The sequence below is a fragment of the Chrysemys picta genome, chromosome 1 (genome assembly GCF_011386835.1).
Source record: "Chrysemys picta bellii isolate R12L10 chromosome 1, ASM1138683v2, whole genome shotgun sequence".
In the NCBI taxonomy this organism is placed as follows: domain Eukaryota; kingdom Metazoa; phylum Chordata; order Testudines; family Emydidae; genus Chrysemys; species Chrysemys picta.
Genome location: NC_088791.1, coordinates 161706689 through 161729094, shown reverse-complemented (window position 1 = coordinate 161729094; position 22406 = coordinate 161706689). Strand labels below are relative to the sequence as shown.

The window sequence follows — 22406 nt, the reverse complement described above, 5'->3', positions numbered from 1 at the left end:
TTTTCTGGACTTTCTCTAATTTGTCCACATCTTCCCTGAAATGTGGCACCCAGAACTGGACACAATACTCCAGTTGAGGCCTAATCAAGCCTGTTCATGGTTGTCTTACTGCTCTGCCCCATTTTTCCCTGTGTTAGAAAAAAGCTAGCGGCTCGCCTACAGGAAGCTGAGGAAGCAATTGAGGCAGCCAATGCCAAGTGCTCTTCCCTGGAGAAGACAAAGCACAGGCTGCAGAACGAACTGGAGGACATCATGATTGACTTAGAAAGGGCCAATTCGGCAGCGGCAGCCCTGGACAAGAAGCAGCGCAATTTTGACAAGCTCATCAGTGACTGGAAGCAGAAGTACGAGGAGACGCAAGCAGAGCTTGAAGCTTCCCAGAAGGAAGCCCGCAACCTGAGCACAGAGCTGTTTAAACTGAAGAATGCCTATGAAGAGACTCTGGACAATCTGGAGACAGTGAAAAGGGAAAACAAGAATCTCCAAGGTAGGCCATGCATAACAGGCTCAGCAGTAGTTAAGAGAGAACCTGGTCTTCTTGAGATGTGGTGCCCAACTGGCAACTTCATGGACCTGTAGAAGTTGGAGAACATTAGTCTCGCTGCTGCACTGGAGCAGTGAGTGGTGGCTGTTCCTTCTATCACTGAAATCTGTTCTATTTTCCTTCTCTAAATCCAGTTTTTAAACAAATTTGGTGCTGATGAAAGATGCTGAATTAACAGCATTTATCCACAGGAACAGGAGCAACATACGGGCAGTTAGTGCATGCTTTTCTACACTAACCTGCCAAAGTACCCCAATAGTACCCTGTAGCAGGCTCTATCTTCATGGGATAAAGAAGAAATCAAACCCTTTCCATCACTGGCCAACTGCTGAGGCTGCCGACAAAGGACCTAACTGGTACCAGTTATGGTGCTTTTTGTAACATGGAACACTTCTCTACTAGTGTATGAGAGACAAATAGTTTCACTGCAGCCACTGAACAGCCATTTTGTAATCGATTTTTGGCCACGATCCCTTAGCAAGTATTTTGAAATATCCAGTCCCATGTAACTAGAAAAAAATTAATAGAACTGTACTAAGTTCTTCAACTTTATTGGCTTGTCGTCTAGAATTTTGTTTTGAGCTGTACCATCCATCTGACACTTATTGAACAGAGTTAAAGTTTAAAATACTAGGTCCTATTTCAAAAGATCATGGGATCATAAAGGAACGCTCTGGTGTTTGTTACCCACAGGCAATCCAACCAGTTCTTCATATAGGCCCAGAGGAGTTCACATCACACACCCCAATCATCACTGTCGGCCTTTTTGGCAGTCACTTGAGTGAGCATAAGTCTTGAATGGGGGTGGAGAGTTAACATACTCTGTCATTGTTTAGAGGTGCTACTTGGAATAGGAGTGAGGAATGTAGATGGACTGCTGCCTGCCTGGGACATTTGAAGTTTTGTGGACAGAGCCCTTCCAGAAATTAGCAAGTTTGCTAAGCTGCTAAACCAGTTTAAAACTGGTTATGGAGAATCCCCACACAAAAGATGCACTGGTTTAATTAAACAGATTTAAGTGAAATCAGTGCAACTTCTGTGTGTATAGACAAGCCTTTAGCAAGTTATTTGGAAGGTGATTTTTGTAATCACTCTCTGTGCCGGGTGGTAAAATCATAACGTTATACTTGTATGTACAGTACTATGTTTCTGGGACTTTGATACTAAATTCTTCTTCTTGTCATTTCAGAGGAGATTTCTGATCTGACTGATCAGATTAGTGAAGGAAACAAAAGCCTTCATGAGATAGAAAAACTCAAGAAACAGGTTGAACAAGAAAAGTCAGAAGTTCAGTTAGCCCTGGAAGAAGCTGAGGTAAGAGGAAGGAAGGGAGGGAAGGAGGTTTGTCTGTTGCTGTATCACTTTCTCAGTCACACACACAGCAAAGAGCAAACATTTATTGCCTATTATTAGGAGATATCTTTCTCTGCTCCTCTGTATTTACACACCAACCTGGCTGGCCTAAATTTTCAAAAGTAACATGATTTTGGTGGCTTCAATTTTTGGGTGCCCAAACTGAGACACCTGTAAAGTGACCTGATTTTCAGAAACTGTAAGAAACCTTTCCTCTGAAAATCAGGCCTCTTCAAAACAGTTCAACTTGGAGCATCCAAATTCCCAGTCACTTTTGAAAATGCAAGTCGGTGGTTTTGTTCATCCAGTTTAACACCTTACTGAGTACGCCAAATATCTTGTATTCATCAGCAAATTCTTAACTCTTATCTTCCTCTTTGAGAATTAAAAGCTAAACTTTATGAAGTTTTATTCTAAATAATGGCTCGCTATGGATTGCACTGAGATTAGTGCCCGGCTTTCTTTCTACAATGCTAATCTGCTAAACAAGAGTAGCAGTCTCATAAACCCAAATGAAAAGAGGCCATTTAGAAAAATTTTAAATCCCAAAGGAGTTTGGTAAAAATCACTGAACATCATTGCAGTAATTTTCTGCAGTGACAGGCATGCATACATCCAGGGAGGACCCACCTCAATTTCTGAGAGTGAACCAGCACTACAAAATTCATTACAGTCCAGGTGGAAATCTGCTCCTGATAATTCATTTAAAAGGTCAGCTTGTATATTTCTTGAGGTTTTGGTGCACTGCAGGGCTAGATTGGTGCATCACTGTATCATGGCTAGTATAGCATGTGGCAGGGGATTTTTCATTAAAGTCAAGTGTTGATTTTTTTGTGTCAGTATCTTATTTGCCCTCCTCTAAACAATGCTTGCAAAAATGAAATTAATCAAAGAACTGTAAACTGTTAATACACTAAATATGTGTAACTTTTTTTTGGTCTGTTGCAGGATGTTTTATACTTGGCAGGGATTTCATGGCCATGTAGACAGGTGTTAAAATCAGAGCGGAGGAAATAGCATCTTTTTCCATAGCTCTGGGGTGCTGCGAGTGATTATATGTGCTGCGTACATATTTATCTCATTAGAGAGAATACATCTGTTCTTGGGGATATAATGACACACTTGACTTTCATGAATTATGTGGCATACTTCCCACACCCATGCAAAAGCTCAGCAGAATTCTAAGTCTGTGAGCAGAGCAGGCTAATGAGTGCAAGTAAAGTTTGTGTTACATCCCCAAAATGATGATGTATCTTATTTAGAAGTCAGTTATGGAGTGCAATTTTTTTTAATAAGGTTTTTTCTTGTGAATCTGGGTTGCTGGCTGTTGTTTTAATGTGCAGTAATTTTGTGTGCTGTTGCCATTGGTGGCTTATTAGTGTGGTGTGTTTGTTAAAATGAATATAGATGCTGCATGGGTGACCAGAAATAAGGGATAATTTGCTTATCCATGTCTTTTTTGTATGTCATTATTCTATTGATATCACCTCTTCAGACAAATGTAGATCAATGAGTGACTCTGTCTGCTCTCTTCACAAGTAACCAGTCCTTACCCAGCTAATCTGCCTGCTTAAATCAGAGGAAGTTTTGGCTCAATCAGGAATGAGTCTGAACTCCCACTGACTTCAATGGGAGTTTTGCTTAAGTAAAACCTGCAAGTCTGGGGCCTTAGTATTTAACCATAAGCTATTACGTAAAGTCTCTTGATTGCAATTTATGGGGGGGGGGAACAAAAACAAAGGTCATGGGATTTAATAAGAGGTTACCATATAGTTTCCTTACAGGTTTTTCTGTATTTTAATGGAAAAGGGGAAGATCTTGATAGCTACAAGACAGGTAAACACATTAGGAAAGCCAGGTTACTTTTCTCTTGCGAAACTTTAAAAGGAAGCACAGAGATGTGCAAAGCTAAAAACAAAACCAAGTTTCCTTACAGGTTTTTCTGTATTTTAATGGAAAAGGGGAAGATCTTGATAGCTACACATTTTGTCATGAAAACCTGATACTTTTCATCCTTCCCTTCCTTTTGGTGTCAGGTTATAGATTCACATACACAGATCCCACTGCCATCAATAGGAGCCATGTGTGCTTCTAGAACAAGATTTGGCAAGGAGTACAGTACAGATGTCTTTAATTGATGATCATGTGAATGAGGATAGTTAATTTCAGCAAACACATGTACCTATTGCTGTAAGGCTGATGGGGAGGTGGGGCGAAAAGACAGATTTAGACAGGTTTTGCAAACAATCCTGTGGCTGAGTTCTGCTCCCACTGAAGTCTTTGGGAGTTTTGCCACTCACTTCAGTGGGAGCAGGATGGAGTCCTTTTACCATTACTGTGTAAAGCTTATCTACATAGAGTTTTTGTATTGGTACAAAAACTGTGTAGACAAGGCCTAAGACATCAGTTGTCAAACTGTGTTCTGTTTGACCACGTGTAGCCTGAAGAGGTGACTGCTCATGTTTCCAGCTGTCAAATTGCATTAAAAGACAGGTAAACACATTAGGAAAGCCAGGTTACTTTTCTCCAGAAGCAACTGTAGTTGCCACAGGTAGATGGTGATGGGTGAGGAGACAGTCAGGAATGAGAAGGAGGTGTCCAGGGTCAATCTCAATGTTGTGATTCATACTTTGAAAAAGTCTAAGGACCTCTGGCCTAAGAGGCTTGTTCAGTTGTGTGCATTTTATTTCAGGGAGCCCTGGAGCATGAAGAAAGCAAAAGCCTTCGTTTCCAACTTGAAATTTCTCAGATTAAAGCAGAGTTTGAAAGAAAACTGGCAGAAAAGGAGGAGGAAATGGAAAACATTAGGTACTATACAGTGAGAAAATGGTTTGTAATGGATGAAACTCAGAAGTTCTGATGCTTCTTCAAGGCTTCTGCCAGCTTTTCTGATCATCCTGGAAATCTGGCTGGAATAAAGTTTCTTGCGAAACTTTAAAAGGAAGCACAGAGATGTGCAAAGCTAAAAACAAAACCAACAGTTGAACAATTGTTCTGTTAAATGGGTCATGTGTGGGTAAGAATTGGATGCAGTCCACTTTTTCCAACTAGTTTGGCCATCCCTAAAAATACTTACAATTTCTTCTGCCTACTAAAAGATTAATCCCATACTGGGATTAATCCTGGCTGCAGTAGCATGACTCAGAATGCAGTAAGGGAGCATATGAAAACCAGGTAGATTAACCAAACAAAGAAGACACATTCTCCAGCTAGATATAAGGTCATGTCTAGAGATAGGCTAAAGGCTTATCTTCACTAGCAACTTAACACAAGGTAAAGCTCCCTGACACCTGCCCACAGACACAAATCCATCACTTGTGTGTGTAGTGGTGGAAATAACACAAGTCAGCGGGGGTATAAGGCAGACCTTGAGAGCCACTAAATCAAAGAATCTGTAGTGTGGAAACAGACTAGTGATGCAACATTAGCATCAAGGGCTGCTATTACACTAATGCCTTCCAACACTCCGCCAAGAAAACTGTCCCACAGTAGGCAACTGCTTATGGTGCCACATCTAACAAGATGCTACAACAACACTGAGACTAAAGCTGGTTGAAAAATGGAAAACAATTTCAAAATTCAAAATTTCTAAATTGTTTCCCTTTTGCAAGATTCAAAATGGAACAATTTGGGGCGGGGGTAGGGTTATGTTTTTCTGACACATTTGTAAAGTGTTTTCCCCGTTTCTTTTTTGCCACTCAGTGCAATAGAAAATGTCTGATATCCAGATTTTTTTTCCATTTTTTTTCCACTTTTTGCTTTCATTTTTCCTTTTGCCACCCTGCAACTTCTAAAAACTTCTCCACGCTTTTGAGAAATTAGAGTGGCAGAGTTAGTTTCATTTTTCCTGTAATTTTCCCAAAGTTGAAGAAGTTCTGAAAAGTTAGTGGCAAAAGGGGAAAAAAAGCCATCTCGAAATCATTCTTTCTGTAGCAAAGAGGAATGAAGGAAGAAACGGGGGGAGGGAGGGGAAGAGTTGAAAATTCAGCATTCATGAATTTTGAAATTTTCAGTTTTGATTAAAAACCAAAAAACTGTGAGAAACTATAAGCTTTCTGCAAAAAGTGTTTGATTTTGAAAACAAGTCATTTTCTATTGAAAACATTTTGTTCAGTTCTAACTAGAATCCCTGTGGCCATGTTCACCAATAGGCCTCTACTGAATTATTGTTCTGCCTGTGGAGTTTCTGCCCTCGCAGCCTCCCCTCCACATGGGGTTCTACTCCATCGTAAGCAGCAGGCCCTTAAAGTTGCAAAATGCACCCTGGGAATCTTTGTGCTGGCTCCCCAGGTACCTGCCTTGAAACAGCACTACAGGGTTCTGAGGAACATTCCTAACAGTACGGCCCACCAATGAAGAGACCCTAACTTAGAGGGAAAATAATGACATAAGGGTCTGAATGTGGTTGGTGAGTTGGATGGACTAATAGGAAAAAGGGAGCAACTGGAGGGCAGCAAATCAAGGAACACGGCTAGTAAATATAGGCAGAAAATAAAATGATGTGGTGTGCAATAAAAAGAAGCTGCTACTAGGCAGGGTGGCCTAGTGGATAGTGCCACAGTGGGACTCAGAAGATCTGGGTTCTGTATCCAGATCTGCCATTGGACTGCTTCACCTTAGTGAGCCTCAGTTTCCCTATGAGTAAAATGGGGATAATGACATTGCCCTTTGTGATGTGCTCTGAGATTTACTGAGGAAAAGCACTATAGAAAAGCTATCATCAGCAATACATATTCGGTGGGCAGGAGAAGCCTGGAAAGCAGTAGTGGTGGAAGAAACCTTAGGAGTGTGGGCGTGACTATGAATCAGCAGTGTGATATGGACGTTGGAGGGTGATTTTTGGACAGGGCACACAGAGGCATCACACCGCAGAGTAGGCAGGTGACAGTTCCTCTGTCAGTGGTTAAAATAGATTGAGACAGGAGCCGGAGCAGCCAGGGAGGAGCACTGGACGGGGAGTTCTCCCTCTGCTGTTAGCAGAAGGGGGGGGGGCGACTGCACTCATCCCACTCTCCCTTACTGTAGCCCGTGATTTTTACGTCCCCACGATGCCCACACCTGCAACACTGCCTTTAGCTCCGGGCAGCCCGCTGCCAGCAACATGGAGATCCATGTGTCATGAGTTTATACAAAAAGCACTAAAAATGCTGAATTGACTTGTGAGGGCAGATGAAGAGCTACCAGCAAAGCTGTGCAGTTTGGCTAAGCAGAGACAGAATGGGGGAGAACTTATCAAGGGGGACAGGGGATGTAATAGGAAGCAAGGAGATGAAAGAAAGTTTTTTCTTGTTCCTCAGGTTATTTTTTTCCCTTTTAGTGAACCCTATTAGGCTGAGGAATTACTCTCCTTTAGAACTAGATGGGGCAAAATTCTAGAAAATGTGCTATAGAGAACAGTCCTGCAATGTCTCGGAGGTCTCTAATAGGTACTTTCCATCCCGGATATGTCTGAATAATGGTTTGGTGTTTTGATTATGTGAGATTTGGAACAGTTCCCAGACACGCTGGGCTGTTCCTGAGAACTCTGGGGCTGTTGTGAGTGATATGAATCTCAGCACTTATTTTGTATAACAAAGGAGAGGAAACAGACCAATTATGGGTCACTATAGTCACTGCCAAAAGCCCTTTAAAAAGTTCAGCAAACAAAAATATCAGGCTTTGAATCATTTTCTAGTAGAGAGAGGGGATAATGAAGAACCTGCAAAAACCTAAAACCATGTGGATCAGAAATAGGAATTCCTGAGTTCTAATATCTCACTGTATTGCAGAGGACAAACTATATACCTCTCTGTATCTGTTTCTCCATGTATAAAATAGGAATACTTGCCTACCTATCAGAGGTGTTGAGTATTGATTGATGGTTAATGCCTGTATAAAATGGCGCAGATGTAAAGCACTGAACTAGTGCCAAGAATTAAGTATTGTTTGTTAGGTTCAAACCCAGAAGAAAGAATTTGTGACCCTCCCCAGTGTAATAGCCTCAAAGGTGCTATTTGGACATTTAGGGAGGAAGAAGAGGGGAATAATGGGGCTTGCTATGTGGCACATAATAGTCAAGCCTCCTGTTGACTGTAATACTTTGGTCTAATTTTGGATGTTGGGTTTAGTGTGCGGGTGCTGGGTGGCATAGGTGGCCTGTGATATAGAGGAGGACAGACTGGAGGATCTGGTGGTCCCGTCTGGCCTTAAACTCTGACTATGATCAGGAGTTTATTGAGGGGAGCAGACAGATCTAGTGGTCACGATGGGTCATTATGTACTACCGCTGTATACACTCATCCATACAGAAATATGATTCCATTCCTGAAAATGCAACTCTTGGGAAATAAAATATTATTGGAGGTAATTAAAACTTCTGTGGAGGGAGGGGAAAGAATTCCTTACCCATAATGTCTTTTGAATATTACTCCAAAATTAGGAGAAACCAGCAGCGTACCATAGACTCGCTGCAGTCCACCCTTGATTCTGAAGCCAAGAGCAGAAATGAGGCCATCCGGCTGAAGAAGAAGATGGAAGGGGACCTCAACGAGATGGAAATCCAGCTCAGCCATGCTAACAGGCATGCCTCAGAGGCAATAAAGTCTGCACGTATCCTGCAGGCACAAATAAAGGTACCCCATAGTGCTGCCAGTCCGAACTACCCAACTACAAGCAAGGGCTGGGTTTTATTAATATGTAGCAATTCAAACAGAAAAAACACATACGCAGAGCAAGTGCTTTTACAGCAATAATTATTAGTACAAATTGAGACTCTGTTCCAAAAGACTAGGTGCAGTTAGAGTGCCCTGCAGAGCATGGCCAGTCTTTGGTGTGTGTCTGCTGCAAAGTACTTCTTAGCCTATAACATCTTCAAAGAGCTTGATAAAAATTGAATCAGATTCTGCCCTAGGGTCACAGGGCCCCGATGGAAAGACTGCCCTCTGTGAGGGGGAAAAGCAGAAGTGCAAGGAACTTCCTCTCCCCAGGTCCTTTAAAGGAGTAGCCATTTGACAGGGAGTCAGAATGGCCAGATTATCTGTGTAGCTTCATTTAACTTAATTCTCCAGAGCCTCTGACAACTGGTTTCCTATTAAGCCCTGACACCATTTTAAAGTCAGGTTTCCTTAATCCATCACCTGCACTCCCCAGAGGATAAATCCACAAAATACCCCTCATTTGAAACCACCACTGATTTGAAGGTTCCGTTCATGCCCAGCAGGCCAGGGTGAATTACACCTACTGTTTTTCACAACATTGAGGGTGGAGGCAGGGAGAAAGTCTTTTTCAGTACTTCTTTAAGCAGGAGCTAAAACAGCTTCGAGACCACCTGGATGAGCCCCCACTCCACATTGTTCAATCAGATTTTCAGAGGCTTTGGCAGTTAACAGCAAAGACGAGCTCAAGTAGGGTGACCAGATAGCAAGCATGAAAAATCAGGACGGGGGGGGCATAACAGGAGCCTATATAAGAAAAAGCCCTGAATATCGGGACTGGCCCTATAAAATCAGGACATCTGGTCACCCTAAGCTCAAGTCCCATCATGCTGGTGTGTGAGAATGCTGCTGTTTCTGCTCCAGGACCTGCAAGTGCAGTTGGATGATTCAGAACACCTGAATGAAGACCTGAAGGAGCAACTGGCGGTCACTGACAGGCGGAACAATCTTCTCCAGTCAGAGCTTGATGAGCTGAGGGCCCTGCTAGACCAGACTGAACGTGGGCGTAAGCTGGCAGAACACGAGCTACTGGAAGCCACCGAACGTGTGAACCTTCTCCACACCCAGGTTGGATTTCACTGCGGGGAGGGGGCAGTTTCCTAAGCTGTGTGTGCACTATACTCAAGAAGCAGCAGTAGTGGCTATTGGGGAAACGAGAAGACTGCACATGCCAGAAAGATATGAACTCCATAGCCACCGACCGTCATCTGTCAGAGAGGTTTCATTCATTCCACTAAAGGAAATGAGTCAGTCTCTCTCTCTCTCCATATCATACTTCATTCCCATCATGATATCAGTGCAGAAGTGCTCTAGCCTGCTATAATAAACACTTCCTAGAAAGGGTAAGGAAGGAAGTCAGATGATAATTGGGTCTTTACCTTCTTCACAGGGTGTCATAGAATTTCAGACTATCTTACTACTATGTTTACATTCAGCAATGTTAAAACCCAGTTGGGTTTGTGGATTGTATGGACACTATTTTGATGGGGGGCAGGAGAAGCGGTATGTATGACCTTTTCATGCAAGCTGCTTAGAGAAGCCTTCAGTTAAACATGCAAAGGCCATTCATTATGCATAGCTACATTGAGCAAGACAGTACATTGGAACCAGCAGCAAGCGGCTCCGTACCACATCAAAGGTCCTCATCAATATAGGGCCATCAAATGGTGGGCTAATGAGGACTGGGGCAGGGGGAGCAGATAAAATAAGTGATTTGCCCTTGTTGCTTGTTACCTCCTTAAGCACAAGTGGAGACTTAGCAGGTTCTAGGAGGCTGTCTCTTCATAGACAAGGATTTCCACTTCAAACCCCTATGAGCCCATCTCTAAATAATTAACTACCAGCAGGCTATGAAAGCTTGTCATGCATTAGCAAAGCTTGTGCTATTAACACATTATGTGCTACCTCCTGAACTGCAGCCACAATATTGGATTTCCACTTTAATCACCTTTTAGAATAACTGATTATGGGACCTTCATTGACCAGAGCTGAAAACACTGCACCAGTCCCCTATTTCAGTGTTTGGCTGAATTTTTTTGTTTAGTTCCCTTTTGATTGTTAAATATGGATATTCAGAGCTCTGGGGACTTTTTAAAAAAAGATAAAATACACACAACCTAAAGATAATCTAAAAAGTCAGGCCTCTACCATGTTAATAAATACTGTACCCTGTGAAGCCTAGGGAACTGCAAAAATAGATGTGTGGTCATAGGTAGGTTTGTTGTAGGAGTTAAACAATTTATATCCCTAATAATCTTTCCCCTTCTTTTTTTTAACAAAAAGAACACAAGCCTTATCAATCAGAAGAAGAAGCTGGAGACTGACATCTCTCAGATGCAGAATGAAGTGGAGGAGGCTATACAGGAGTGCAGGAACGCTGAAGAAAAAGCCAAGAAAGCTATCACCGATGTAAGTGGACTGGCTGCTTGTTTCCTTTTGCAGGTGTAGCACCATATTCTGACAACACTTCCTTCACCCTGAATTTCCATTTCTGTGGCTATGGGGGGGGGGGGGCGGGAAACGGTTTATTCAGTGGGCTCCAGAGCTGGCTGAAAGAGGTTAATGCTGCCCTGGTGCAGAAAAGGTTGGAGGGAGGAAAAGAGAAACGTTTTCTCCTTGGTCAATTTCTCTTCTCCAAGAAGGGGCACATCTGCTGATCCTGAAAGTCTGGGTTGGATCATGTCACCTCCAAATAGATCTTTGCATCTGGACAAGCTGAGCCAGTTGGGAGCCCACCAACCAACTTCCACTTGTTGAAGGCTCTGATAGGGGCGGGGGGTAACATTCCAGATTCCCAAAAGAGTAACTTTAAAGTCAGATACCAGCCAGAGATGTGGGAAACCACATGACACTACTCTCAGCACAAGACTTATGGTCAAGAGAAGAGTGATCGAAGACATCTCTTGGAGAGCAGAGCAGTCAAGCTAGTGTTGTTTCAGCTCCAGCAGAACTGGAGAAATCAATGTTGCCAGAATCATTATATCAGCAAACAATGTGAAATCCAGGGACCCAGGTTTCACAGTGTTGAGTCCCCATGAGTTATACACCCAGAATTCCTGGAGGAAGTTCCTCCTGTATCTTTTTCCCAACTGTTCCTCAGCTGGTCTATCTCCTTAAGAGGTGGGAGATGTCACCAGTTCAACTCCAGCCCAGTTTTTACCTTCTGATGGCTGTTCAGTGACCGCTCCAAAATATGTAGCTGGACCTTGGTTTTATCACATCTGTCTGTTCAGAAATAGACTCATTGCACCGCTGTAGCCATGTCAGCAGAAAGACCCAATAGGACATGGCCTCTGAACTCTTCGTCCCTAGATGTGGTGTCTTCCGGTCACTGCTGGCATAGACTGGGGAAGCTTCCCTGACACTCCCCAGACTCTACCTGTTCTATGGATAAATAGATAGTTGGTCTTTCAGGCCTGTTAGCCCAGCAACTTTCACAAGCATTGCATCCAGATCATTTTTAGTACATAAAATGTATGTAACAAATGGCCCAGTTTTACTCAAAAGGAAAAAGCCACATACAGATATTGAAGTAGGAAGCTAAATCTTAAATCACAGAATTAGAAGCGAGACATGGAAAAGACCTATTAGGTCACATTGCATGTCCATCAAATCTGCATCTACAGAGTACTCTCTAGTACAGGGGTCGGCAACCTTTCAGAAGTGGTGTGCCGAGTCTTCATTTATTCACTCTAATTTAAGGTTTCGTGTGCCAGTCATACATTTTAACCTTTTTAGAAGGTCTCTTTCTAGAAGTCTATAATATATAACTAAACTATTGTTGTATGTAAAGTAAATAAGGTTTCAAAATGTTTAGAAGCTTCATTTAAAATTAAATTAAAATGCAGAGCCCCCCGGACCGGTGGCCAGGACCCGGGCAGTGTGAGTGCCACTGAAAATCAGCTCACGTGCCGCCTTCGGCACACGTGCCATAGGTTGCCTACCCCTGCTCTAGTACTTTGTTCAGTCTAGTGTAAATGACACAAGCAGTGGGGCGTCCTTCACTTCTCTTACGAGCAGCTACCAGAGTCCAACAGACCTCACTGTGATGTTTTATTTGTATTTTAGGCCGCAATGATGGCTGAGGAGCTTAAAAAGGAGCAAGATACTAGTGCCCACTTGGAGAGAATGAAAAAGAACATGGAACAGACTATTAAAGATCTCCAGAAAAGGCTGGATGAAGCAGAGCAAATAGCACTGAAAGGTGGCAAGAAGCAGATCCAAAAGCTGGAATCCAGAGTAGGTTTTCTGCCCTGTTTATAGGTCACGGTCGCCTGCTTACAGATACTTCATAAAACTCCGACCAAATGGTTGCTCTGGACACAGTCACTTCTGACCTTGGCTTAGGGACCATCTCTAAAGTACAAAGAACTCTTTAGAGATGATATTAAGAGTAAACTCTTTTAAGAGTTTCACCTAGGCCAGATGTGAGGTCCACGTGGACCCATCTTTCTCTTTTATCACCTGACTTGGTTGACATAGCAATGTGGTTGTTGTAGCCAACACCAATATGATAAAGCCCAGGCTTAAAATAAGGCATAAAGTCTGAAAATGGCAAAAGCCTCTATGCTTCCAGCTTAGCTTGTGAACTCTTTGGAGTTTTTGTATGTTTGTACAGTATCTAGTGTGTTGGGATTCCACTCCTGATTGGAACCGCTAGTGCAATATAAACATTATGTAATAAAAATGCATAATAAACCAGATAGAAAAGCAACATCTACATGGAAATTTTGGTCTACTGCTGAAGCACATACTTGGCGATAGTGACAAAGGGTCCTGCGAAGATGAATGTCACTGAAACTGTAAATTAAACTACTTGATGTTTAAACATGTGGAATTACATAATGTTTCTTCTCTTGCAGGTACGTGAGCTGGAAAATGATCTCGAGAATGAACTCCGTCGCAATACAGAATCCCAGAAAGGAGTCCGCAAATATGAGAGACGCATAAAGGAGCTGACTTATCAGGTACTGGAGCAAAAACCCCAGTCCTGCTAAGTATTATACTAAACTGTAGGTCCCTGGAAGAAATGTTTTCTTTCAAATACAGTTTTGCACTGCATCCTTCTCCCAGTGGAAATCAGCATTGCTGAAAGCTTTGTCAATGCTAGTGAATTTTAGAAAAACACTTTCCAATGCTACCCTCAATTAACCTAAACAATTGTTAGTCTAGTGTAGTTGGCACTTTGGCATTTTTAACACGGTGCTATTTAAATTTGCTGAGGTGCAGCCATAGGTACCATTTTTCTTGATGCATGAGAAGGAGACTCCAGCTCTCTCACTTAAGTGTTGACCCTGCTAACTAGAATAAAATAGATTAAACTTACTTTTGTCATTGGAATAAAAAGATAAGCTTCCACATGCACAGGCAGAAGATCTGCACTGGAGTACCATTTTTATTCTATAGAGTAGAAATGCCCTTCATCATCTCTGCATCATCCGTTAGGGAGTCTGTATCACTATGCTTGATACTTTCTAAATATATTTCCTGATCGTTCTTTCCACTGCTCAGTGTTGCTTTTACTGTTGAAACAAATACATACCCTTGGTCAGTCCACTAGAATATTTTTTCTTCTCTCTATACATAGTGATACAAGTTGAACTGTTTTGTTTCAAAGTCCTAAATTTCCAAGGTGATAGAAATAATTGCCTCACAAAACTTACTCCGTTTGTGACATACGTATACCTTCTGCCTGTCCATATCATTAAAGCATTTTTTTCTGTTTGCTTGGTGTAGGCAGAGGAAGATAAGAAGAATCTGACCAGGATGCAGGAGCTAATCGATAAGCTGCAATTAAAAGTGAAAAGCTATAAGCATCAAGCTGAGGAAGCTGTAAGTGACAGGAACAGTTGTGACATGGAATGGGTTTTTTATGTATTTATTTATTTAATCAAGTCATGCCCTCACTTACAATTGCATCCTTGGTCATTTGAGCCCACATCCCCAGAGACATTTAGGCACCTCCCATTGAAACCAATGAGAGTTAGGCACCTAAATACCTTTGAGGATCTGGGTCTCGGGGCCTTCATGTACTAAAAATCATTTAGCAGCTTTATTAAATATATTCAGCTTAGCAGAAGATCTACGTAGTCCTGATTTACACCGTGCCCTCCCTACCTGTTCCACCTTAAGCAGCTTGCACTTGGTGTTGTGTATGGATATAGTTTTCAGGGGCTGTCTTTCTTTGTATCCTGGGCAAGGGGTTTGGATCAACCAGAGTGAAACTTTTCATGACATTCTGTTAACCCGCTAAGTCAGTGATCACTGAAAAATGCCTATAACATAGTTCCATGTTAAAAGGGTTTTTCTTTTTTCCATCCTGAGAGTTTCCCTTAAAATGGGGAATACTGCTGGAACCAGCAAAACATTTGACTAAATGTTTGCATCGCAAAGGTTGGTTAAGTCCCACAGATATTTGCCGCTTAGTCTCACACACTTGAACCTTGGCTGACACTGAAGATCATCATCTTCAAACCTACAGGGGAAAAATGTGTCTAATCCTTTGTCTTACCAGGAAGCACAATCCAATCAGTATCTTGCAAAGTACAGGAAGCAGCAACATGAGCTGGATGATGCTGAAGAACGGGCTGAAATAGCTGAATCTCAAGTTAATAAACTGAGGACCAAGACAAGAGATATTGGGATAAAAAAGGTACGGTGTTATTCTGCAGAATAAGTGAGTCTCCGCACACTGACACATGTGCACACATACTTGCAGAGGAAGGCGAACTGATCAGCACAGCTCTACAAAGGTACTATACGAGATAGGAAAATTATTCCATATCATAAATTTGAACCAGATCGAAATATGAGTTTTCAATGCAGCCTTCTATTTTTTTACATTACGGAAAAACTTTGGGAGGGTGACCTGAACCTTATAACCTGCCAAAGAAACATGTTCTTAATATATCCCAATACAAACTTTACTACTTAAGCAGCTGTAACCCAAAGAGGGTTTTTTGCTAAACATAATCAAATACTATTCTTTGATAGTGGATATTCAAAAGCACCATTTCTCGCAATGTAACATGGATTTCTACCTGTCCTATAGGGCCTCTTCCACAATACAGTGCAGCCTGAGGATCATGGCACTGGCAGATTTTTTAGTTACACACAATTTCACCTTCATCTTGAAACTGCACTTTCAGTGTGGGGGGTGATAGCTTTTGGAGTTGGGTGGAACATTCGTGGTTTGGGGTGTTACTGATTGGCTGTATAGCACTCTAAGTCATTCATATTTTATTAATATTTGTGGGTTTGCATTTGGAGTAAAGAGAACTTACCACCAAGCTGTTGAATAAAGATTCCAAATTACTTATCTTTGGGGATGTGGTGTGAACTGCAGTTGAGCGTAAGAGAGCCTTTGATTGCCCAAATGGTAACAGGTTCAAGTACGCTCCTCATCCACATATGAGGCATTGAACAAGGAGTTGGAATGATCTTTATTGTGTTGTCCAGTTGACTTAGAGGCATAATCGAACTAAACTCTGAGGCTCAAGATTTTAGAAATGCATGACTCGGGTGACCAACCCCAGCAATGACGGGATAAAGAAAACCTTTCTCTCTTGCCCCAGAACTTAAAAAGGAGACTTTATCCCATCACCCTCTCCTTTCTGTTATGATATCCATTGTGAGGCAAGATTTTTCCAATTTCCTTTGCCTGCCCATACCAGAACAAATAATACTGGGCTAGGTCCTCCAGTGGTTTAAATTGATATACCTTACTCAACAATGAAGCCCCACTGCCTTACGCCAGCTAAGGATTTGGCCTCCTATACCTTTAGGCCCTGTGCTAGTGCTGGAACTATTGGTGAAAATGTGGCTTCCTCAATGTTGTGTAGCTTTTAAAAAAAAAAAAACTTTGTGGTTTTTTTATTCACTTGCTAGTTTTTGAAAGTGCATTTTTCTGGTGACTGTCCAAGTTCTTCCAGTCCCATGAATTCATGTTACACACAAAGCCAAGCTGTTGCGTAGATTTATTAAAATCCATCTTGTATTTCATTTAATCTTATAAATTATTATAATTTATACTATTACACATAATTATCTTAATATGATTCAAATAAATTTTAATTTAATTATTAATAGCAGCATCCATTGTTTGCATTCATCAGTCATTGACAGACAAGTACCTTGTTCCTTTCTTAAGGAGCTTAGTCTAAGGACAAATAAATAGAGGTTCAAGAGAATGGGGTACAGTTTTCCTTGTGAGCTAATTCACTGTACGCCACATGGCAAATGTAGATCTTCAAGAGGGACTTAAATGCTGAGAGAGTAAAGGCCTTGTAGATGAGCTCAGTAAGTCTGTGCCCTGCAAAGAGGCAGTGTGGAAAAAGGCATGGAAGTGCTGATATGAGAAGTTGACAGATTAGTGGCTGAGGGTGGGAACACCCGCAGAAGGGAGGCAGCGGATGCTTCCATTTGCACATGCTTCTCTCCGTCAGGAGAGGATGAGAAACATGTGACAGCCACCAGTCACGTTGCTTACTGAACTACTGATAGGTGCTCAGATGCTACAGTGCTGAGTGCTGTGCAACATAAGAACCTACGTAGAACAGCAGGGCACCGTGCAGCAAGACAAGCTCAGATAAGTAGGGCAGGGCAGCGTTATGTGGAACACTGAAGCTGCTAAGCTTGAGTTATATGCAGTAGCCAACAGAGGGATTCTAAGAGGGGAATGACATGGTTGAAATGACTGGTGCCCCTCCGTGCACTAAAGTTCCCTCGTGCACTTTGATCTACTCCCATTTCACAACGGGAAAGATCAAAAAGCACTAGGGAACTTTTAGAGCACAGCAGAAAGGTCCACACAAACACTTAGTGCCCAGGAAGGTAGTGATGGATACATATACACCCCGACTTGCTGCAAACTAAGTGTTCATGTAGACAAGCCCTTAGCGAGAACAGTTTCAATAGAATGTGCTATATTACCACAGAACTGTGGTGTACGTCCTAACAGTGCTGCATGAAATTCATAAGCTGTTAATAACATACATAATAGTATCAGGACAAGAAACTGATCTGTATTCTCAGCTGGTGGAAATCAGTATAGCACCACTGACTTCAAGAAAGCTAAGCCAGTTTATGCTTATGCCCGTGAGAATTTGTTAATAGAATGGGTGAAAGGGAATAGAAGCTTTTGTCTGATACTTGAGAATTTACTCTTTAAAAAACTATGTAAATATTTTCATTCTTAATTGAATCATACTGTCTCTCTCATAAAAATCACATTTCAGGTTCAAGAAGAGGAGTAAACATACTATGCACTGAGTAACTGAAGACTGAACAGTGTTTGATGCTTCCTATTAATTGATGAGCTACACAGTTAAAGTAGAATAGGCACCTTAAGAAATAAAAATGAAATGAAAACCCAAACCAGATTTTGCAGTGTTTTTCTTTCCCTTACACTTGTTGAGGCCTGGTCCCAGAGCTCAAAAAAACTACTTGAATCCTGCTGATTGCCCTGCTTATTATCTTGGAACAAAGCCTAATTGTCAGTAATGCAACTACACACACACACACACACACAACACAAGGACAAAGTCATTCACATTTCCGAAGTTAACATTCTTCATACAAAGAGTTTTAAAGTGACCATGTGCAGGGGGGAGCCTTCCACAGTTATGGCCCTATGCCACTTACTCACACCCATCCTGCCAGCCGCAGTCCCATACCAGTTTCATGTCGGAGAGAGACTGACAAACTCCTAACCCTCCCTCCCCTGCTGCTCTCCTCTTGGAAAGCTGAGCTTCAGCTCACCATCTTGACTTCCCATGGCTGTGAATGTGGGCCACTAGAGGTTTTGGCTCATCACAGCTGTGATGGGAGACCACCACCATGAAGTGACTGCAGACAGTAGGTAATTGATCTAGGGAAGCATTCATGGGTATACAGAGGTGGTGGGGTCTTGGGCAGAGATGAGGAGGAAACTGCATGGGAACCCACACAGGGTGATTCACCTATGGCTCCAAAACCTAAGATTAGCCTGCATTTTTAAAAACAGTCTACAGTCATAGCAGACAGAAAAAAGGCAACGTGACTCCTTAGCTGGACTTGTTTTAGGAAGAATGATAGAGGGGTTTTCGTGTCATCTGTGCATTGAAAATCAGCTGGCAGACAGAAAAATCTAAAATTAAAAAATTGGGTTTTAATTCCTCAGGGTAATATACCAATGTTATATGTGGCTTTTTTTAAGGTTTAGACTTTAAACCCAATTCTAGGTTTCCATTAATGTTTTTCCCTACCAGATTATAATTTACTTTGGCTTCCCATATTCACTCTGGCAGCCCTGCATGTCAGAAAACGTGTGTGTGTGTGTGTGTGTGTGTGTGTGTGTGTGTGTGTGTGTGTGTTGACACACATGGGGCAATGCTCAGAGTGTGTTTTTCATTTAAAAATTAACAGGGTTCAAAAAACCTTTCAGGAAAGTGGTATGTTGGGTTAAACCTGGCTTCGATGTTTAACAAACGCTGAAACAATACAAGCCACCTCCCAAGGCACTAGACTGCATGGGAAGGCCTGAGAAAAAGGTAACTCAGGCAGAAAAAGAGGGGTTCCCCGGGACTGATTACAAAAATCAGGGGATTGAGTGATGGAGTTGCCAGTGTGTCTGTGTGTCAGAAGCAGATTGGACCAGCATGTGAATGAAGCAGTGAATGTGGCCCTGGGAGGAAGGAACCTTTTGGGCCCAGGCTTGGCAGAGTTATATTGACGACAGTGTTCGAACTGCAAGCTATCAGTGGAAAAAGTTGGGAGGCAGGGCTGAGTGGTTCCCTTGTCCTGCTTACAGGCTAAGGGGCTCTGTAGCAACGCATGGCAGCCCTCCCACAGGCAGTCTGGAAAGTATCATCTTAAAGCAAGGTAGGGTCTACACTACAGAATTACTTTGCTAGAACTACATTGTTCAGGGGTGTAAAAAATCCACACCCCTGAGCGATGTAGTTGTACCAACCTAAGTTTCATTGTAGACAGCATTATGTCAGCGTGAGGGCTCCTCCCACCAACTGCCTCTCAGGGAGGTGGATTAACTACACCAACGGGAGAGCTCTCTTCACTAAAGCACTACAGCGGTGCAGCTACACTGTTTTAAGTGTAGACCTGCCCTCAGCAAGCAGCCTGTTTTCTCTCTTTCTCTGGCTACATCTATACTACAAGTTAGGGATGTGATTTCCCCTGCTCACATATACATCCTTGCGGTAGCTTGAAGAGAGCTAGTGCGAGTATAAATAGCAGTGTAGCTGGGGTAGCACGGGCAGCAGCAGCACAGCTGAGCAGTGCCTAGTATGTATCCTTCAATTTCGGGAGTGTGTGTACTCGGCCCGGCTGTGCTTCCACACTCACACTGCTATTGATACTAATGTTGGTTTGCAGTTTATGTGCTATCATTCCAAATTCTAAGTAGTGTGGCCCAACGTCCCGTTTCCTTGAATATAGTAGGAGCAAACAGCAGCAGACAGTTTTCTTGCTCAGCAATTCAAGCTTGCTTTCTGTTACGTGCACAGTGTATGCACAGAGAAAACACAGTGTAAAACACATCGCTACTGTTGCTGAAAGGTTGCAACATAACATTGTAGAACCCTGAACGATAACACAAACCCAAACACGGAGACCAGGAGCGCCGCCAGCTTTTCTGCTGCCCTAGGCGGTGGAAGGTCCCGCCCCGAAATGCCGTCCCCCCACAGAGGCGGTGGGAACGCCACGGTTGCCGCCCCCCAAATTGTAGTGCCCTACGCGACCGCCTACGTCGCCTAATGGGTTGCACCGGCCCCGACGGAGATGAAGAAAAACAGGCTGCTCCCTAAAGCAGGAAGGCCCAACTCTCCCCACCTTGCTTTAACCTAGCTCTTTTCAAAGAAACTCCGAGCCAATCTCATGCTTTGCTACAGAGCCCCCTTAGGCTGTAAGGCTAGACAAGAGAATCACCCTCACCCTGCTCTTAAAGCAATAGTTTGCAATTCCCACACATTCCTCCAAACAGCACACTCATCCCCTGTAAATTCCTTAATTAATAAACACAACCATAAAAACTAAATTACAAGTTTAACCTTAGAGCCGGGTCTGCCATTTTGCTACAGGCTGTGGCCAGTGGTACGTGTCAGGGAAAGAAAGGGCCATCCAAACTTTGTCCTCATGCCCAGCAGGGGCACTCTTCCTCTCTTGGCCACCATCTTCCACACTAATTCCTCCTCCTCCAGCCAACAAAAACCCAAACAATCTCTTCTTGCTTCAGGGGCCACATTCTGTAATCATACTGAGCTTTTATCTGGTAACAGTTAGTCAATGTACCTCTTCATTATCGCTATCAAATGTGTCATTAGGTCCAATATCTTCTTTACCACACTTTTCCCCCCCACTTTATCCTTCCCCTCTAATTTTGTACCATCACGGCCCGAGGCAGAAAAACCTGGGAGGTTTATGTTGTGGGTTTTTCATGTTTTTTTCCCCACAGGCTTCTGCGGAACATAAGGCACAGGTCTAGCCTTCAGGAATTTAGGCCTTGTCAGACACAACCAGCCTCACAGTTATTGCCTCTTTCCAAACCCACATCTGTACAATCCACCCACAGCTTTGTGTTTTTCAGTTCCCCAACTCTATCAGGCATGTCGTGCACCACTCTCCAATCCAGTTTAAACTTGTATAGCTAGTTTGTGTCCATCAGTGGGGGAAGGAGGATTTCCTTCACTCACAATTAACTCTAATGGTGAATAGATATCTATATAAATTAGAGTAACAGAGAGGCTGCCTAACACAGCTATCTGCCCCTAATTGTAATGTTGTCCAAGTACATTATTTCTCTTCATCTTAACCCAGGGGGAAAAAAATTTTAACTCCTCCCCACCCCACCCCCAGAGATCACAGATATGGTTGCTCCTGTATCTGCTTCCATTGTCAATATCATGTCATTTACCTTTACGTTATCATAATACAGGGGATGATATGTTTGTCCCATTTCCCACCACATACAGTTCTGTGAAATGGTATGGCTCATGCATCCTTTCCTCCAGGGAACAACCTGCTTCCAACCCTGACAGTCACCACCTAACTAGGATGGTGGCTCCTACATGTAGACACTTATGGCTTCCTTTTGGTGGATCCTTCGCTGTACCCTGGTGCAGTGTGCAGTGCTCCTGCCAGTGTCGTGTCCCCAGACAGCAGAAACAGGGCTCCCTTTGTTCTGTTTGGCTCCTATGACAGGTGCCACCGGGTGGTGGTGTTTCTTTCATCCACTGCTGAGGCCCTTCTTTCCAGCCCAGCACGATGAGGCCAATTTATTTTCAAATTTTGGCACACTTTTTCTGTGGATTCAAATAGAGCAGTCTTCATCTAGTGGCAGTTCCTTGTGATACACAACATCCAACAACCTCTTTCTTAATTCAGATTGATCTGAGAGTTCCTTCAGAAAATTACCAAAACAGAATGGTGGACAGTTTTTTCAGGGTTGCCAAAAATTCAGATACTTTCTCCTTCTAGCTGGTTTCTTAGATGAAACTTATATGGGTCTGTTAAAAAATTGGCAGTAGGCACAAAAATGCTTCTTTAGAATCTCTTTTATGTTCTCATATTCCAGCTCGTCAGGTTCTTGCAGAAAACTTTTATGTACCGCAAAAGTGGTTTTACACACCAATGTTAGGAAACAGTCATCTATATCTTCCATAGCATTTGCATTAAAATACTGCTCAAGTCTCTGATCATATGTTATGAAATCTTCTCCTTCTTCATTACATTGTAAACTGTCCATATGCAGCCATTTTATCTTTGCTCTCTCTTTATTTTATGGCTCCATCCTTCACTGTCTTATCTGTTATGTTATAGGATAC

At 42.6% G+C, this 22406-nt stretch overlaps 2 protein-coding genes across 7 annotated transcripts in view; one reads left to right on the top strand and one right to left on the bottom strand.

The window, feature by feature from the left end:
- Positions 1–17964, top strand: part of MYH15 (myosin heavy chain 15) — a 67502-nt gene extending 49538 nt beyond the window's left edge. Inside the window, exons 33-43 of one of the 3 annotated variants that reach the window (XR_006175216.2) lie at positions 138–487; positions 1734–1858; positions 4590–4705; positions 8316–8508; positions 9454–9657; positions 10873–10998; positions 12658–12828; positions 13452–13556; positions 14326–14421; positions 15104–15341; positions 17826–17964. Coding sequence is in view for 2 of the 3 variants with exons in the window: in XM_024103403.3 (XP_023959171.1) it covers positions 138–487; positions 1734–1858; positions 4590–4705; positions 8316–8508; positions 9454–9657; positions 10873–10998; positions 12658–12828; positions 13452–13556; positions 14326–14421; positions 15104–15241; positions 17826–17843 (1642 nt within the window). In the remaining variant the exon portion in view is untranslated. Of the gene's footprint in view, positions 1–137; positions 488–1733; positions 1859–4589; positions 4706–8315; positions 8509–9453; positions 9658–10872; positions 10999–12657; positions 12829–13451; positions 13557–14325; positions 14422–15103; positions 15342–17825 lie in introns of those variants that run through there. The other 2 variants (XM_024103403.3, XM_042853575.2) reach the window with 2 other exon arrangements.
- The window catches only part of HHLA2 (HHLA2 member of B7 family), a 44012-nt gene continuing 29931 nt past the window's right edge, over positions 8326–22406 (bottom strand). For all 4 annotated transcript variants that reach the window (XM_065574595.1, XM_065574578.1, XM_065574569.1 and 1 more), the window contains one exon: positions 8326–22387. In XM_065574595.1, coding sequence (XP_065430667.1) covers positions 22376–22387 — 12 coding nt within the window. In that variant the 3' untranslated portion in view covers positions 8326–22375. The remainder of the gene's footprint in view (positions 22388–22406) is intronic.